The 19,296-nt window shown below is 44.8% G+C and overlaps 1 protein-coding gene across 1 annotated transcript in view; it reads right to left on the bottom strand.

The window, feature by feature from the left end:
* LOC113478402 (calpain-13-like) overlaps positions 1-19,296 on the bottom strand; it is a 49,096-nt gene that overhangs the window by 8,220 nt on the left and 21,580 nt on the right. The window contains 11 exon segments of the mRNA XM_026845597.1: positions 1,431-1,509; positions 2,620-2,688; positions 4,351-4,418; positions 5,467-5,524; positions 6,575-6,637; positions 8,361-8,397; positions 9,975-10,132; positions 13,234-13,379; positions 14,822-14,985; positions 15,812-15,886; positions 17,691-17,776. Coding sequence (XP_026701398.1) covers positions 1,431-1,509; positions 2,620-2,688; positions 4,351-4,418; positions 5,467-5,524; positions 6,575-6,637; positions 8,361-8,397; positions 9,975-10,132; positions 13,234-13,379; positions 14,822-14,985; positions 15,812-15,886; positions 17,691-17,776 — 1,003 coding nt within the window.

The raw sequence follows: 19,296 nt of genomic DNA, 5'->3' as shown, positions 1-19,296 counted from the left end.
AATAATAATAATAATAATAATAATAATAATAATAATAATAATTATTATTATTATTATTATTATTATTATTATTATTATTATTATTATTATTATTATTATTATTTTGATGCATTTAATACTGTCAGTGAGGAGTTTGTCAATACTCCAGACCAATGCTCCTGCATTTCAGGGCAGCACTGCTGTTAATGTTTTACTCTGGCAGAAAATTTGACCCATGATTATTATGCTTTGAAGCATTAGGACAACGGTGAAAATTAAGCACACAGTTCAGTGTTTTGCTGGGGAAAGCACTGAACGCTTCAGGGAACAGCTGGCTAGAAGCTGTATCTAGATACATTAGTGTCATTCCCAGAGGAAGCACCAACCTCCCAAAGCCTTCTGGGGCTACCCACTCCCTCCTGTTTAAAAGCCAGGGCAGGGATCATCCTAATGCGAAGACAGATTCAAATGCAGCTGTCTGGCTCAGAAGGCAGCAAGAATGAGCTTATAATTTTCTTCCCTCACCCCCCTCAGAACTTCTAGCCTAACATGTATTAAATTTGCCATGTAACAGTGCCTTTTTATCCCTTCAAATAGCTGCACTGTTTTGGCTGCTGGGATTTCTCAATTTTCCTCCCAGTTTTACACTTTAGTGCCTTTCTTATAGAATGGACCAAGCAGCTTCTCCCTTTGACATTTGGCATACCAGTGCTGTGCTCCTCAGGCAGATGCTAATGCTCTGCCCACCTCTCAGCAACAAACAGATTATATATATTTTCCCCAAGCTGATGGCTTGCACAGAGAGCAATTCTGCACCGAATTTCTCCTGGGCACACCAGCCCTCCAAGCTCCACGTAGCCAAATGGGAGCTTCTCTACTGTACCATTATAAGAAGATTGCTGTCTCAGAGCTGTATTTCATACACAAAGCCTCCAGAGAGATGACACCCCACTCAACATGAAGGGGTCCCATGCACTCACTGCAAGTTTCAGCATTCGTGTAGCCAACAGAGGTCAGTGCAAACCCAATAAACGTCTGTCACTGTGGCTTACAGTCCCTTACAGACTTGTCACTGCCCTGGAGAGAAACTGCAGGAATCGAGGCAAGTGCAAGCATCGACTGTTCCTTACTCCTTTCCTCTGCTGGACGTTTTGTCCATGACTGGAGACACTATGGATAAGATAGTCTGCAGGCTCTGGCCAGTGATTTCCTTCCCTGCATCTCCCTGCTGGCTCCCCAGCTGCAGTGCAAAGGGTTTCTTCCTAAAATGAGATTTCTGTCTCAATGCCCTAAAACAATGCAGACCTCTGAGCAGAGCTGTGATCTAACTGGCACCTCTGCACAATCCAAACTGCTTTCTCCCTAAAGCTCTTTTTTCTTTCCTCTCTTTCATCTTTTCCTTCACTGCCACAGGGACAAGAAAGGGATCTGCTTAGCACCTATGGACATACCTGCTGTCTGTATTGCACTCTTCAGTTCAGACACATCAAGAAATCCAGAATGATTTCTGTCTTCCTTGCTGAAGATATCCTAAAACCAGTGTAAAGACAGATTTCAAGCCCATACCAGCATTCCCCAAATATACTGCTACATTTAATTATGTAGGATGATTTTCCTCCTTAATAAATAAGCTGCAAGGAAATCCAACAGATGAGAGGGGGTGACCATGACAAGGGAAACCCATTTCCAAAAGGCTCAGGCAGTACGTTACTGTCTAAGAAATCCCATAGCTTTGGGTGGGCGGAAGCCTTTTTCTCACTCTCCCTGGTTTACTTGTGCAGGCAGCAGTGGGAATACTCACACCTCTACTGACAAAAAGACAATGTCTAGAGACTTGTGAAATAAGCCATGAGTCCCCAGGTCCCAGAACGGTGTTGGGGTCATCTTTCCCAATACACCATTGAAATTTCACAAGCCATACCTGCAGTGCTGGCAGTGGGAAGAGCACCGTTGCCAGATGGGGAACTGGCACCCCATGTCCCAGGTGGCCTCAGACCATCTCAAGAGGGATGAAACAAAGTAGAGCCCACCCAACCCTGAAGTTTCAGGAAACCTTCCCATCCTGCAACAAGACTGAGGGAGAAGGACATGACACAGAAGCTACCATGCATGCCCTGACTCTGAATTTAGGTGGGATCCTAACAATGAAGCTACTGTCCTCCCTGCTTCCAGACCTAACATTTATCCTGGGGCAGAGACATTTCCCCCAGATGAACTTTCATCTGATCCTACATGTTTCCACTACAAACTGCAGCAATGAGGAAGTGACATTTTTCAGACAACTGTTCAAGAACTCATTTCAGCTTAGAAAGGTTTTTTTAAAAAATTGCCAGTGGTAGCACACAAACAGAGACTTCCATCAAATTCTGAGCCTAATTGGCTTTCCTACCTTTTCCCCCTTTTTCCTCAATATTCTCTGCCCTAGAAAAGCCTCAGCTGCTCATTTGGAGCACTTTACACACATCACCGCTTCCTGAGCTGTCAACCTTTGCATGAGAGGATAAAAACCTGACCTACTAAGCAAGCAACCTTTGCAACGTTTCCCCCCCCAGTGCTTTGATATCACAGACATCTGCACTCTGCTGATGAAAAGCCCAAGAGTACAGCATCGACAGAGAAGAGAGAGCAGCCCCTGTGTACCATGTACTTAGTCAGGCTTCGCCAGAGGCGCCCAAACTCCTGCAGTGTGAGATGTCCATTCGAGTTGAGCTGTGCATTTAGTTAAGAATTTTACAGTTAATAAGAGCTAAACCTTCACATACAGACAGACATAAGTTTCAGTCTCTTCTGTCTGTTACTTTGTGTTGAAAAAGCCAAGGTGCTCTCATTTATACTTAAATTCACCTTCTTAGGCACATTGTGCAGCTGCTCATACCTGTGCTCACAAACAACAAAAGATTACTATTTATATGGTGCCTTTAACCACAAGGGAACCTGCAGTGATTGCTTCAGCTGACGTTTAGCCACGGAGCACAGAGGCCCCTGTGGATGAATGTGTGACCCCATGCTTCAGGCCATGTGTGCACATTGTCTTGCCTTTGAGCAGGAGGCAGCAGAGCATTAGCTCTGGCTGGATCCTCCTGGAGGAATGGGCACTGAAGGAGCCACGAGCATGAGTGGCCGATCCTGATGCCTGCTATCAGAAGGCAGCAGCAGCCTTTGAGCCATGCATATGCCACATGTGAGAAAACACTTCCCCACCCTGAGCTGCAGGAGCCCAGGGGTGTCAGCAGACATCCCCAGGGATGCTCAAAGGACTATGTCCAAAGGATCTGCTCCCCTCCATACATCATCTAGGAGTAGACATGCAACATCTCACATAATGCAGCTAGGATGGTGAGAACTCCCTGAAAGAAAACTCATTGCCAGTGAAACATAAGCAGACAAGTGCCACTGCCATGAAACCTGAGTGAAAAAAGTTGATCCTGTCTTTGCAGGCCAGGATACGTCACACTGCACATGGGTTATATGCAGCCCAGGGAGGGAAAAATCCAACTTGAATTAAAGCAGAGCAGTGGCCTGGTCAGTTCTTTGCATGTGCCATGCATTCACAGTGCCCACTTAGCCCAGGAGGAGCTTTGGAAAGGGGGAAAAGTCTCCTTCACTAGACTCACTCTGTCTAGAGGCAGAAAGCTGGAAGGAGAGAGGGACTTCTGGTCATCTTTATTCACTACCTGAGAGTTTGTGAGGGGCTGAAAATGTCTTAAAGTTGTTTCAAGGCATGGAAGAAAAGAGACAGCAAGCAAGCCATGGGGAGAAAACACACACGGGAGAATTTATGTTTTCATCAAGGAGCCTTCCTGTTCTACAATGGCCAGAAATGTATTTCCAGTGCTGTCTTGTTAACAGTAAAAAGACTGCATGATCCATCTAAATATGGAAGGTACACTGGAAAGGATGAGTGGCCTGCCAGGCAAGTGCCTGGGATTCAGCAATGATAGTGCTTCTCGCACAAACACCAGCTTTGCGGACAGTACTAGCAGCCTGCTCAAGCTGCCATCAGGGGCCAGTGTGGTTGCACAGCTGTGATGGAAGATGCGAGCTATGCCTGAGCTCTGTGCTGCCTCCTCTCCTTGGGCTCTGCTTGGGACCTGCACCAAAAGGTGCTTAGCCAAGCCCTGGGTCTTGCAGAGAGAAAAATGAGAGCAAAGAGTTAGCTGGTAGCAGAAGGTGGATCCTCACCTTTCATCAGGCACACCAGAGCCAGGGCATGCATGGCAAAGTCCTGCATAGACTCTGGGACAGTTATTTATTGAGGACTGTGGCTAATATTTACTTGCAGGTTCTCACACTGGGATGCTCAGCTCAGCCATAACTCAAGGCAAGGATGGGCAGAACTGGGGAAGTTTATTGCTTCTGCTGAAAGGATACATCCATCAGAGCTAAAATGCCTCTGCATGAATCGAAGCTGAATCTTCCTCCCAGACTGGTCATTTCATCTGCAAGGAATGACAAAACAGAAGGAATTAGTGAGAACAAAATGAGTGACAGAGGCGTTAGGTCACCAGAGGGAAAAGAATACCAGTCTGAAGGCTCACATGGCTAAAAACCCCCAGATCTGGCTCAGGTTCTCAAACAGCAGCAAGGGCTACATGGCAGGATGAGGTCCATTGAGGGAGTCTGACATGTCTCAGACATCTCCTACTCCCTTCCCCAAGGACACGTGCACTGTTTGGGATCACAGTTTGCTGCTCTGCATAGTATCTGCCCACCTACCTGCCCTGATGGAAATTCTTGCCTTTTGAAAGAAGGATAAGGGGAATTACAGTGACAAGAAAGGCCATTTATGCTGAATTAGCGAATCCTAAAAGCACTCTAAATCTCGTGAATGACTGAGTTGGTTTGGGTCCTCTGGCTGTGCCCCTGTCTCAGGCTCTTTCTGAGGTGGGCAGGTTAGGAAGTCTGCGAAATGGTGAAAGCCAGCTCAAGGCCTCTGCAGAGGAACGATGCGGGCCAGGGCTGAACTGGGAGGAATTGGTTGACAGTGAAGAGAGTGTGGTGCAGCACATCTAGGGACTGAGTTCCTGCTGCAATTTGTGGGGTGCCAAGCAGAAAGGGGGGGGCTCATGGGGGCTGCAGCGACATCCAGGAGAAGGGCAGAATAGGGTAGAGTAGGTCTGCGAGCTGAGGCTGTCCCTTGGCAGAACTGGGAAGGGGAGAAGGGGGTGAAATTTGGATGTCAAGCAGATGCACAGCCTTGCTGATGCCATGCATTAAAATAGTCTGTCAGCAGCTGGTCTGGGTTGCATTGCCTCTTCTTCATGCAAATATTTCTTTGATTTTCTTTAAAAAATAAAACCAAACGGTTGTGTATGTAAAGGAACCCCGGTGGAGGCACTTCTCATTCTTCCAAGATCCAACAGTGCAGTAAGCCACACAGAGGATTTTTGGAGGACCATCAGGACACCACTAAATCCTCTGTCTAATTTACACTAGACTAATGATAGGGAAGCACCAAAGACATTAGCTGGGTTGTAAAACCTTTACCTTGCAGGATCACATCATTAAGGAGTTGTTGCAGCTGCGAGGCATCAATAGTTGAGCCCTAATGCAGAATAAAATGCAGAGAGGTCTGTGAACATAAAGTTTTCTCCTGTGTCACTTTTGCCTGAAACTTCTTTACTCGTGCACTGTGGCAACCAGGAAGGACCTCTGCTTACATCAGAGCAGCAGCAGCATCCCCTTGGGAGAATAACAAAGCCCTTCATGCTGCTGGGTCACTCATTGTCCTTCCCTAAAAGAGTCTTCAGGGGAGTTACAGGCAGTCCCATCACCATGGGGTACTTTCAGCAGTGATGGGAACACTTGCTGACTTCACCAGCCCCTAGCTGGGGAGCTGCCGATGGGCAGGCGCAGTAGGCAGCTGGGTGAGTGGACTGGGAGCAGAGGAGCTTCTGCCCCCTTCCCTCTGAGCCGCCCATGGGTGAACCTGACTGCTCCCACCCCCAGGGCATTCAGCATGGCAGACAGCATTCTTTTTCACCTTCATGCACTGATATAACTATTAACTGCAAGAGGTCCATTGTGCAAAGACTTTTGGCAGTTATTTTTTTTTCCTCTTGACTAAGTCGAGGAGTTCTTTGTAACAGTTTATTAAACCATTGAAAGCATCTCCTGTGAACACACAGACTTTGGCTCTGAAAGAGCAGGAATCAATTACTCAAATGCTGACTGATGTTTGGTTTCCAAATGCCGTGAAGGCAAGTGGAAAATGATGCTGATGAGAGGATGGAATACCCAAGGCTTTCTAATTGCTTTCAGTAAATAAACAAACTAAAGCCAAAAACCTAAAAAAGTACACATGCAAGCCCACCACCAGCACAGCCATAAATCTCCAATCCTCTGCTGATATATGGGGGTAGCCAATCTATCCGAGGTGAACGTCCCATTTTTCTGGGGGTTTTGGCAGGTCAATCAATACTGTTTTCAGGGTATCCCCTTGAGGATGGAGCTACATTTCCAAAAAACATTTTTCTAAACGGATTTGTATCAACATCGTAGATCAGTTTTTCTTTTTAGAAAGCCCACATGCTTTTTTTTTTTTTTTTTTTTTTTTTTTTTTTGTCTTTCCAGCAAGATGCTTTAGATAGGATACCTGCTTAGTGTATCTTAGGAAGACAGCCTTATAGGATCTGTCCTGGTTCTGTCTTGGTACATCCTGGATCAAAGACAAAGTATGTCCATAAATAATTCTGTATCAAAACAGCTGGAGGCACAAGTCCCCAGATCCAAACAACACTTTAGAGAGGGCAGAGAATGTACAGGCTGCAGTTTTAACACCCCAAGAGTAAAGTGGACTAGGAGTGATGAATAGCTACTGCAATGAAGGAAGAAGCATAGTTTGGATGTTATCACTTAGTATAACCAGGAAGGAGCACCTCAGGGCCTGAGGAAGACAGAAGAACACACTCAGGGTAGAGTTCAGCATGTCAATACATGAGTATAGAGGTACAAAGCCTGATCCTTATTGATGCCCTTTGGTTGAAACCACTGGCTTAGTGCACGTGAAGATTCATGTGAATGAAGAAAATAGAGAAGTAGTTGACTTTTCCTTTCTCTTGTACCTTCTCAAACCCAAGGCAGGCTTGACTGTACCTGAGCAATTGCAATTCAAAGGTTAAGTGACTTTTTTCAACCCTTCAGTGAGGAGATCCACCAGAGACTAGGGGGAACTACCCTTAACATTATAAAGTTTCCCAAAGACTAAGCCTAAACCCCAGTGCCTTCAGATCTGTGCAAGATAATTCAAACCAGTGAAGCCCAAACACCTAAACAAGAATAGAAAGTGTGGTGTGGGTACCATAATTCAAAGTCAAAACACTGGCTAACAATGACAGCTGAGCAAACTGACAGCTTGTCAGTGGAAAGAGATAATAAGCCACCATTTACACTACCCCTCTAATGGGGCTTAATTGCAGGCTGGAAAGTGAATCACAAGGCAAGGACTCTGTTTTCTGTTCTCCTGAAGCAGCTTTACACCTTTGGCTTCAAAGACCTGCGCTGAGTTTACACTGCTATAAATAGCAGCCTCTCTCAGCAGCAGGATTTTGCAAGCAACCACTGAGACAGCAGCATGGACTGGAACAGCTCTGGCAATTTGCACAGTTCACAACGAGGAAGTCCAGCAACAGATGGTTGCTGAACAGGCTAAAATGTAGGTTGAACCATAGCTGGTTATTTCTCCTTCATGTCAGGAACCAAAGCAAACCAGTTTCAAAGTATAAATCCTCTTCCATCTCTGTAGATACTCTGATGATCAGAAGATATCTGCGCTGGGCCTCATTTTATGGACTCCTGTGCTTTATAGGGTTCAGGCACTTAATCAAAACCATTCCCATGGGGAAGGCATGCATGACCTGCTCTCAGGTATGAGGTCTTTTAAAAAGAGGTCAAACTCAAGCTGTGACATTTTCATCAACGTTTTCCCCTCTCTTCTCCTTGGGTACATACCCATTTTACAGACATTGCAAGAATTTAGTATCTTTGAAATGTTCTCACCCCTGCTGTATTTGCTTGGTCAAAGTGTTAAAGGTGGCAAGGTGAAAAGGATAGATGGACAGGATGATAGGGGGACTATATAAGATTTGTTTCCTTCAAAAATCTGAAGAGACATGTGTGAAGAGGAAGTGCTTCATTGTCACTCCTGTCTCTCCAGAGAGGTACCCCCAGCTGGTCACCTGCTCTCCCAGCAAGGTTTCAGGGTGCCAGAGTCAAACTCTGGAACAGGTGCTTGGGTGGTGAAAGGAGAGAAGAGCAGAGTGGTGTCTGTCTGGTGTGTGGGAAGGAAGAAATGGAGTCAGTATAGGTGGCTACTGAATGGTCAGCTCTCCGGGAAACATCCACCACCACCAGTATCTACATCAATTTTCAGAGTTTCTTACCATTGGCAGCACTGGGTTGGGCGGGAAGTTTGAGTTCCTAGAAAAGAGTTACAAGAGTCAAACTGAGAGAGAAGCTGCCTTTTCAGAGCACTGATCTGCAGATGTGGCAGAAGGCAGGCACTAACAGGAGCACTCACCCAGCCCAGGGCCCCACAGGGTGCCCAGGATGCACACTGCCCAACCTGTCCCAGTTCAGCCAAGCCTGTTGCACCAGTCTTAGGTTTCTCTGTGCAAACAGACATGAGCAGGCCTGAGTCTCTTGGCTGCTCTGGGGCCACTGCCTTCCTCAAGCTGACCCTGCTGGCACCAGCAGCAAAGGGTCACTTGTCTCACTCTGAGCATGCCAGGACTAACCTCACCACACAGAAGACAGGGCTGCCCTGCCTTGAGACACATGAAATTTTCACCTGCTTTCTCTTTGCCTAATTTAATAGGAATAAAACCAGCACCTTGGCTATTAAAAGGCAACATCTTTTAAATGTCTGCAGACCACCTGAAATTGAGATGGGACCACCATTCCTTCTGAGACTCACTTAGTAACACTGAATACTTGAGTTTTGCTTTTGGTAGAGAAATTAGGTAAGCCAGATGCTATTTTCATAGCATCTGTGCTATTATATAGGCTAGTGCTGCACAGACTCACAGGAGGAGGATACCCACGCGTGACCTAGCTCAGGAAGGTCTGTGAGGGTCAGAATCTCTCCTGGAAAGTGCTACCTTCCAAGGCTGAGCAGTCTTGTGCATGACATCATGCTGAAGGCAGTCCAGCCCAAAACGCAGACTTCTCATATTTGTTTTCCATAACTAAGGAGTTGCCTTAGTTTGTTCTGGGCTATTTTTGTCAGAGGCCAAAGCCTAGAAAACAATCTCATTATTAAGATATGGGCCTGTGAGTTAAGATCTGCAATCACCTCTACTATAAAGCTTCCTGAAAGAAAGCCGCTGCACATCTGATGCTTGAAGGTCATTTGGTAAGGCTGAATGCTGGGGCTTGCTCTTTACTTAAAGCACACCCAGATATTTACCTGAAAATGTGATAATAACTGCCTTTGCATGAACTAAGATACCATTTTCCCACTAAACTTGTCTTCAAGGTTCCTCTTGTACTCACAGGGAGCCCTATCAGCCTGTCTGTGAGATGACTGGGTGAAAGGATCAAGGCCTTCACCACTCTTTCCTTCTCTAGGTCCCCCTCTGAATAGAATGGAACCTGATCTGTCTGGTGTCAGGCTGGCATAAACATAAGAAACTACATAGCAGATATTAAGAAAAACAAGGTCTCAGTCCTCCTTTCAGTAAAGAGATATATCCCCACACTTGGGGCAGAGGGGGCATATCTCACACTTATTGTTCACTTTTGTGGCTCTTTGTACCAAAGCTGAGACTCTTGGTAGTTGCAGATGAGGTATCGCCCTGTTCTGCAGTGGCCACCCCTGTGCATCTGACTATACATCTGATCCCTCTCAACATGGTGCTTAACTCTTGTCTGTGTCTTCCCAACATGCTTCTAGAGTATGTTAAAAGCAAATTGCCACATTAGTTATCTTGACATGAAATTGTTACATCTTTGTACACTGTAAGTCTGGGGCCTTTAAGGAGTACTTGTCATCTTACTCATTGTAGTCTTGATTCTTCATGAAAATTCGTAAGAGAAATTCAAATTCTTGGTCCTCTGTAGTAGCAGGAACAACAGCATAGGTTCCTGGGCTCAAGGTAAAGTATTTGGTTACATCTCGAGTCCGGGAAAATTGTTCCAGAACTTTGGAGTTCTCCTGAAAGAAAAACCATAGCTGGTTATTTCTCCTCCATGTCAGGAACCAAAGCAAATCAGGAAGTGCATCCACAGCAGCCTTACATTCCCACAGTTCTCTAAATATACATTGCATCTAAAATGCCTTAACCTCCCTAGTGGCACGAAAAGCCCATCCAGGTGACAGACTTTGTTCAAGGACACATAAAAAATGCACACAAGTGGAAGAACTGAAAGAAGCAGAAGGCAAAGTGATTGTGAGTCGATTTGAAGAGAACTTCAATTAACATTAAGCAGACTGGAGTTCATGAAGCAATCAAGGATGAATACTCTTACTAAAACTTTTCTGACATCTAGCGTGACTCAGAATGGTCAGAGAGCTCACTAAGCATCTCACCCAGATGACAATGCTTCAAGAATCACAACACAAATCTTCCAGCAAGTGTCAAAAGAAAACAAATATTCTGATCTTTCTTCTGTTATTCGAGTATTTTTGCTGAGATGAAACAAATATAATGCAACTGCTATTACTATGATGACATGTAAAGATAGCATAATAAAAACCCCTTACTAAACATATTCCCCAAAATACATCAGCATGTATAAATTCCATTTAGAATGGTTATACAGCGTGGCAGAGTTATTTATGAGCCATGCCTTTGGGAGAAAATAACATAAAACTGCTATTTTGGGAGAAAAAAAAAAAAAAGATGACTACTGTTACAGACAGCTGGGAGGTACGTAGACTGCCAAGTATTATGGGTCGGATCTTGAGCAGATAGAAATGGGCAGTGCTGCAAAAATAAATGGTGTAATTCTTTTTTTACTTTTGGGTCTCATTTCACATTCCTTCTGGTAAAAAGCAGAAGCAGATTAATATCTCAGTGGAGTCAAAACCAGTGTGAGATAAGAATCAGCCTCTATACCTTGCTCAGCTCTATCACACAACATTAAACTTCCCTCACAGCCAGGTATTAGTGTTCCACGTCTATATTTAATCAAAGGCTTCCTAGAGCTATCAGATATGTCCATTCTGGTTTGCATCCTTGCCTGTACTGTATTCCCCTCTCATCCTGCCAAGGTATAATATACTTTTTACTTCACAACAACAATTTGATTCACCTCAAAAGGTAGAGAACAATGAATGATGCTGCTAATGAATAATGGCAGTGAAAGCAGTACAGGGAGGAAGAGTGAAGTCACACAAACCTTAACAATTGTACACCCCTTGTGCAAAGAAAAGCCCTTGTAAATGTAGATGCACGAAGACGCCACCTCTGTCTTCCCTCAAGCACTGAGGCTAGACACTGGGAAATAAAATGAGGGAATAGCACTGTACCTACCCTGGTTTTAGCTCCTGGACTTGGCTTTTGTTGCTACCAGGGCAGCACACTGGGCTGGCTGTGAGGAGCTGGTAGACCAGCTCTCATGTTAAAATACTTAAGATTTGTCCATGGGGGAATACTTTCTGTATAAGCTGCTGTGTGGATTTGTACCGGTTTTGTTATATTACTAAAAACTATGGCGTGACAGAGCAGCATAGCTGTCCCCTTTCCCTCACTGACCAGGTGCTCCACAGTAATCCTGGTGTCTCTAGTAATGGTCTGTTCTGACCTTGCCCTTCAACTCCTGCATAGGAGATCATCTAGGATCAGAAGCCCAAACTGAGCCCAAGGTGAGCTATGGGCTGACAGCCTGCAGAGGCCATGTCATACAGACTTGAGATACTCATCAAATTTCATACATCCTTGGGAAGATACCAAGAGAGAAAATCTAAATGAACACACCTGAGCATCAGCTGGAGGGGAAGAAAGAAATTTTAACTATAAAGCAAGAATAGAGCAAATCTGTCCCCTGGTCTGCTTCCTAATTAAACAACCTCTTTTCAAAGGATCCAAGACCTATGCTATCACCTCCCAGTGAGGGTCATTTCTGTTAAAATGAGTAACTAATTAAGGCAGATACACACCATGCAAGAGCATGTAGGGATCTCCACGTCTGGAAACTGTTGGGGGACAGCTGAGGAGGATGCTGGAAGGAGTGAGTTCCCCATTTACCAGGAGTAGCAGATCTTTCTGAGTGGCACAGCTGGCCCCATGGAGTCCTGCAGGCCTGATATCTGCACTGGGCAGAGGATCTCCTTGCATAGGGATAGTGAGTTCCACTTGCTGGAGGGATGCTCTTTTTATGGCATCTTTTATTTCTCCGACACTTTTTTTTACGAGCTACAAAGCCAAGCTCTTCATTTATGAGGAGCTGTTAGACTTATGGCATCAATTATTCAAAGTCTGGGACTAGGGCAAACCTCTCCACTGATTGGGAGAATGTGAAGTTAGGGTCATAGCAGTCTCTGCTTTCTTTTCTTTTATTCTTCAGGTTAAAAACAACGCCCTCCCACCCTCCTCAGCCAACAACAAAAACATTTTGGAAAAGGCTAGCATCCATCCACACTAGCAACTGAGCTTTCAGTAAGTCTGGTAATGCTCTGACAACAACTGCCCTTGAAATGGCACCTCCCTGGAGAGTCACCAAGACAAAAAACGAGGGAAATTGTAGTGAAGGTCCCAGGTATCTTAGTGGATTACCTCTGCACCAGTCTTGAGCAAAGCCTTGCATGTGTTTTGTAAATGGGTTTTGCATAGCATTTCTGCCATACAAAAGAGGGGATGAGCAAGACAGACCCGTTTTGGGGAACAAGAGGCCATTTGCTTCCCTACTAGACCTAGAGTACTGCTCAAGCTCTGTGGTTAGTGCTGGCTGTCATGCCTTGTGCCAGGACAGCAAGGGAAGTCACCAGTACTGCTGGGCACAGGGGATATTGCCTTGGCACATCTTGTAACCTGGGGACTCCCTGAGTTTCCCAGGGCTATTTTGGGATGTTACAGAACTAAAAGTTCAACCTTTCCTCTCATAAAACACGAATAAAGGAAACTTTAGGCTGAGCCTGCCTAAATCTACTTTTCCTGTGATGTTCTACAGTAGAAAGCATCCAGAAATTCACTCCAAATACTGATTGCTCTCTTTTTATAGCCCAAAAGAAAATTCAGTCTTTCAATTCCACGTACAGGTATAATAAGCAACACAGAAGACAACAGTGCCTACATGATACCTGAGTGTGCTTACCATGGTGATCAAAAAGCCAATCTTCAGGGTTTTTGCATTGTGCATATCCTCAGCATGTTTTTGCATGAGTGAAACGACTACATTATAGGGTTTTGAGTCATAATCTGGCACTTTGAAAAAATACTGAGGGTTTGTTGAAACTGCACCTGCTGAGAAAGTGTTAATAGATTAATAGTAGCCACATAGATGTCCCCACAGTAACCTATTGTGTAAGATCTTGCTTATAATAGACCCAGAGGAATAGGTAGTTACTGTTCCAAGATCCTTTCAATACAACAGGGCACTACAGCCTCTACATTACCAGCAGGACTTGAGGCATCTGGAGTTAAACTAATTGCACATTAATCATTCTAGAAATCTCTGGCAAAGTCATAAGTCATGCAGATTTCTCAGCCCCGCTACATCTGCTTCACCTCCATGGAGCACTTTCCCTGAGGCACAAAAGCAGTGATTCTTAATCAGCCTAGTGGCTGAGGTGAAAAGGATTGTGGCTCGGAGATCATGAACGCATAAAAGAAAAAGACAAAATGGTCCAAAGCTATCCTCCCCTTCCTTCCTGTTAGTGTTTGTGATGGACAAGACAGACTGTTGAGCACCAGAGGGGAAAGGCTTCTTCTTGGCCAACATTTTGGTTAACAGGAAGTGTCCCTGATAAGAAAGCAGTAAGATGCCCAACCTGGGGAAAAGGGACTTAGAAGTCAGTATCTGCTTAAACCAGTCTAGACTTTAAGCCATGTAGGTGTGTTGGGTGGCCTTGAAAGATGCAATTTACAATTAATGCGATTGTACTTGGACAGGAACTTTACTAGAGGGTTGGTGAAAAACACAGTTCCAAGGAAACTGGCTCTGCCCACATGCTCTCAGTTCAGGCCCTGCACCTTCTCACTCAACCCCAGTACCCATGGTGTGGCAGCAGCAGAGGCATTGCTTTGTTATCACTCCGTGAGACATGACAATCAAGGTTATGAGGAGGAGGCTGAAACCTGTAAGCCAAAACCTGTTTGCTGCTAAATCAGGGATCAGCATTGCAGAAAAACGAAGCTACTTCACTGACCACATACTACCATTTTAGATTAAAAACAGAGTTGAAATAATGATGTAGCTGTAAAAAAAAAAAAAAAGAGATATGCTGAGAAGATAATTTTTTTTTTTTTTTAAATACCACTAATAATTGGAGCTTGCAATGTTGGAAGAGTCCTTGCACAGGCAGTAAAAACACTGGATTTATCTGCTCAGAGCCTTTCTACCTTCGAAAATAGAGTTTTGTAGCACAATTTTTCATTTCATATCCATTTAATTTCAGAGGTCCCCAGTAACACCCCAGCACCTGCCTGAAAGAAGACAGACAAACACATTTTGATTTAAAGAGTTCAGTGTCTCTAAACCAAAAGTCTCCTGTTTTAACTCAGCAGCCACTGCTGCTGCTTTGTTTCTGCCTCTTTAGCTGATAGGTGCTGTAATGGAAAAGGGCAGGCATTAACAATCAGCAATCAGTATTTCTGCAATTCGGTGCTCAGAGTGAATGTTTCACTGTAAGCACCACTGGAGAGGAGGAGAGGACTGGGTGACTGCAGTGAGCGTTCATTACCTGGGGAATAGTTCCTGCCTGTGGCAAGGACTGGACTCCACAGGTTGATGTGGCTGTCCACGGACCACTTTGTGCAGTGCTGATCTCCAAAGTCCAGAAAAGTTGGGGTGCTGTTACATATATACAGCCAGGAAAACTGCTCCTGGAAGTTTTCACAGGACATCCTGCAGAGAAGGAGAAAATCTCACCTTTCAGTTTGAGGCACAGGTCAGGCACTCATGTTCACCCCATGTCTTTAACAGGGGATTACAGAGAGCACTGCAGGCTCTAGCTGGGCTGGCTGATACCTTGCAGAAGAGGTCAGCTCTCAGTCATTTGGCATTTGGACTGCCCTAACTGCACCTAAAGCCCCAGGGAAATTATAGGGCATGTTCAGTGGTACCTAGGTGGAGTCTTGCTGTCTCCAGCACATCTTTGCCACTGCACCTTGCTTTGTCCTTCTGCAGTGTCCTGCCCCAAACTCAATCCTGCAGTGTCTATGTCAGACCAGTCTGCTGTTCCCCTGCTTTCCTCAGAGCCTCATGGGGCAAGTGTGCACTTCCTGAATAATAATAGCTTTTCTAAGGGATGGCTCACACATGGTGAAACTGGATCTGAGAGTAATCAAGAGGCAGTGAAACACCACAAGCACCTGCAGAGCAGTCAAGTGCACAAGCTCTACAACCTGCTCAGCCACCTGTAACCCCGAGTGCCAGCCAGGCCAAGGTTCAAGCTAGGCACGTTATGGGGAAGGGCAGTGTGACCAAATGACTAAGTTTCAGGGAGATGGATTTTTACTTCTCTCATTTTTCATTTTTTTCACCAGCTTGTTACTTGATCTTGGCCAGCTCCACTTCTCCAAGTCTTGTTCCCTCTGATTTGCTGTTTACACACAGCTAACATAGGGTGCCCTGAGCCATCACTAAGAGCAGAGAACTGCCTAAATGACCCTTTTTTCATAACAAATGCAAAGAGAAAACCTGGTAGACAGAAGGACTGATAGGAAAATACCAGAATTCTCCATCATCCTTATTTCTGAGGAGGGCTTCTCTGCATTTAGGCTCAACATGGTCCCACTGAGGAGAGCTGTAAACAGGAACAAATCAACAAGCAGATGTGAGGCACAATTTTCCATCTCTTTGGCCAGCCCATTTCTCTAACCAGTCCATCAAGTCACAGAATCGCAGAATCATTCAGGTTGGAAAAGACCCTTGTGATCATCGAGTCCAATCATCAGCCCTACTCTACAAAGTTCTCCCCTACACCGTTTCTCCCAACATCTCATCTAAACGACCCTTAAACATATCCAGGGATGGTGACTCCACCACCTCCCTGGGCAGCCTATTCCATTGTCTGACCACTCTCTCTGTGAATTTTTTTTTCCTAATGTCCAGTCTAAACCTCCCCTGTTGGAATTTAAATCCATTCCCTCTTGTTCTGTCACTAATCACCTGTGAGAAGAGACCAGCACCAACCTCTCTACAGTGTCCTTTCAGGTAGCTGTAGAGAGTGATGAGGTCTCCCCTCAGCCTTCTCCTCCTCAAACTAAACAATCCCAGCCATGAGAGAGCAGGACGGGTGAGCAAACTGCATGTTGGGAAGAGGACCGTGCTTGATACTTTCACAGCCAAGGCCAGTGTACAGAGCTCTGCACCTTTGCTGTGCCTGAATTGCCCACCATGGGATGAGGAATTCTGCCTCTGCCCTCCAAGCCCCAGTCACCTCTCCCCATGCTGGAGAGGTTAGTGAGGTATCAAGGCATAGCACTCCGAAGTGCTGATATTACAATGACATGTAGAGGGCACATTAGCCAGTCAAATGTGTTGTTCCTAAGCAGCATGTTTATAATTAAGTGATAATTGTACTTTCTGCAGAGTTTAAGATAAATAAACAGAGCATGAATCAATAATTTACTGATTTATGCAGCTTACCTGCAAATGCGCTCTACTGACATTTCAATTACAGTTAGGATTATAGTTCACTCTTCCAAAAAATGGGAGGATGCTGTCTGAGCAGATAGCTGTTATCCCAGCCTTAAACATGTCTGCACCACCCGCCAACCCATCCAGACACAACACGCTAGCCTGACTTTTCTCAGCAGAGAAGTTGTGAGTGTTCCTAGCAACAGGGAGAGGTGGGATGCTATTAAATCACTTAAGAGTGACACATGAACATATCTCTAGTCAGGAAAATACTGATGCAGTTCCACCAGGAAAACTAACATTATTTATTTACAAAACAATGTTGCAGTCCTACTCTGTTTCATTCCTTTCCTCACAAAAGAGGTTAGCTTATACACACAGCAGCAAATTGGCCCTTGCATCTCCGAAGCTGCACGCAGTATCTAAATAATCAGTTCAAGCCATCCAGCAGCATTTTGCCTTTGCAATAACTAAAGACCTTTTTTGTCTCTCTGTGTTCAATACTGCATAAAAATAGTGCCCTACTCTCATGGATTCTGCTAACCATCCTCTTCCCAGATTCAGACTCATGGGAGGGGAAGAAGGAGCAGGAAGGTGGATGTACAATTACTGCAGAATTCAATAGAAGCAATCAGCCACCATCTAGGGGCACAGTCAGAGTTTATTTCAGGTAATAACAACTCCTTCATCCATGACTTATCTGGAATTACCTACTGGGAAAAATTTACACATAGACAAAAAGGGATACCTGAGCTAGGCCTAGTGAGCAGCACATATAAAACCACTGCTGCATTAGTTTTCCCTGGATTGGATTTCTTCGGACAGTTGATTTGCAGATGGAAATAACACTTGTAATGAATTGGTTTAGAAATGTCTGCTTCATTATTATGGGTGCAAGGCAGACATCCTTTACAATAAGCCTATAAAAGAATGGCTATGCTTATGAGATTAAAGCTTGAAGACCATACTTGTCACACCAGGGCCCCTTCCACTCCCCATGGCCCCACGGATTCCAGATTCTGATTATATGTTTCCAGCCATTCTTGTAGTGTATCTGTAAAGAGGAAAGAAATATAAACTCAGTCACAGCTTTTCACAATTGTGATATTCAGTGAAGAGACTGGTAATAAAATGGATCTTCTTCTATACCTTGGAGACCTGGTTTAACTTCTGATCTTATTTGGCTGCAGGTAAAAATCAGTGCCTCTTCCTACATCATAAAGGAATGACGTGTGGGAGAAAACTGAACCCACTTTGCTTTCCTGAGGACAGTGAATAGCTGACACAAAGGGAAGCAGTGGCATTCCTGTCACACCACATGACTTCAACGGCCTTGGGAAATACTGGTGCCTAAGACCGCACATCTGATTCTGTGAGTCAGCAAAGGCAGAGACTTTGAGGAACGAGGTCATCAGACTGCCTGGAGAGAATGTCGACAGCAGGAGAGATGTTGATAAACAGAATCTGTGGCTCTAAATCTACAGTACTGTGGTTTCCAACAGCTGGAGTTTCTGGTGCTTTTCTCCTCTTGCTGTCACTGGTTTAAGCCAGAAGCAATCCACCTGTGCCAGTGAAGCCAAAATGGTGGAAGTGGAAAGGAGAAGCAAACCTTTTGTTTCCACCTCTCCTTACGCACACAGGCAGTGCTGGAAACAAATATCATGGCAGTCTCTTCTCAGGCAAAGGCCCAGGCCCTGGCCAACCTCAGACGTTTCCCCACAGGACACCCCCCTGGATGCCTTGACACTCCTATAAGGTGGGACAAAGGCTGTTTCTCCTCTCAGGCCACATCATGAGCAGCAGGAAGCTGGAGCAGCCTGCTTCCTCTCCTTTCTTGGGGATAGCCAGCTGGGCCTTCTCTGGAGCCTGGCAATCCCCATCCTTCCATTTTGGAGCCTCCTGGCTACGAGCAAGTGACCTCCCAGAAGAAGCACACCAACCGATGATGGCACAAAGCATCCATGACATGAAGGGCTATGGTCTAAAGCCAAGCTCACACAGGAAACTATCGAAGAGAGGGGGAGAAGGGAGAAAATAGCTCAGGGAAAACAATGTCGCCTTTCCAAAATACTTTAGGTTCTGAGATTAAAATGTGTTGTAGGTAGCTATCTTGCTTGATAGCATAGCCACTGTTTGGTTTCTTTCTTGGCCTTGCTCACTGTTAACTCTCCCTGTGTGCGCTACAGCTTACTGGGGTAAGCCATGTTTTGACTTGTGGTTGTAAAAAATCCTTCATTTCTTTTGATCTGTGTGATGAATTAGTCCTGTTTTCAGATCAGCAATATTAATATCTAGCCAGGAGAATTTCTGCAATAGTAAAACAGCTTTGAAAAAAGGAGAAATGCTGTTCTTGAAGCAGCAAGTTATTTACTTTTCACACAGTGATTTCTGACAGCTTGTGATTGAGTTGAACATATGTAGATTTGCATCATATGACAAATCCCACAATTTCAGCCAGTGCTTCTATTCCCATTTGAAACAAGAAAAGTGAATTTTTTAAGAGTCAGCATGGAATGAAAATCCCCAGAAATGCTGTATTTGCTGTTGAAGTGTCCCAAAACAAAAGTGAATTTA

Source organism: Athene cunicularia (genome assembly GCF_003259725.1).
Source record: "Athene cunicularia isolate RWA chromosome 3 unlocalized genomic scaffold, athCun1 chr3_part1, whole genome shotgun sequence".
NCBI lineage: Eukaryota > Metazoa > Chordata > Aves > Strigiformes > Strigidae > Athene > Athene cunicularia.
The sequence above is the reverse complement of the archived record's forward strand: the minus strand, read 5'-3'. Positions and strand labels throughout refer to the sequence as shown.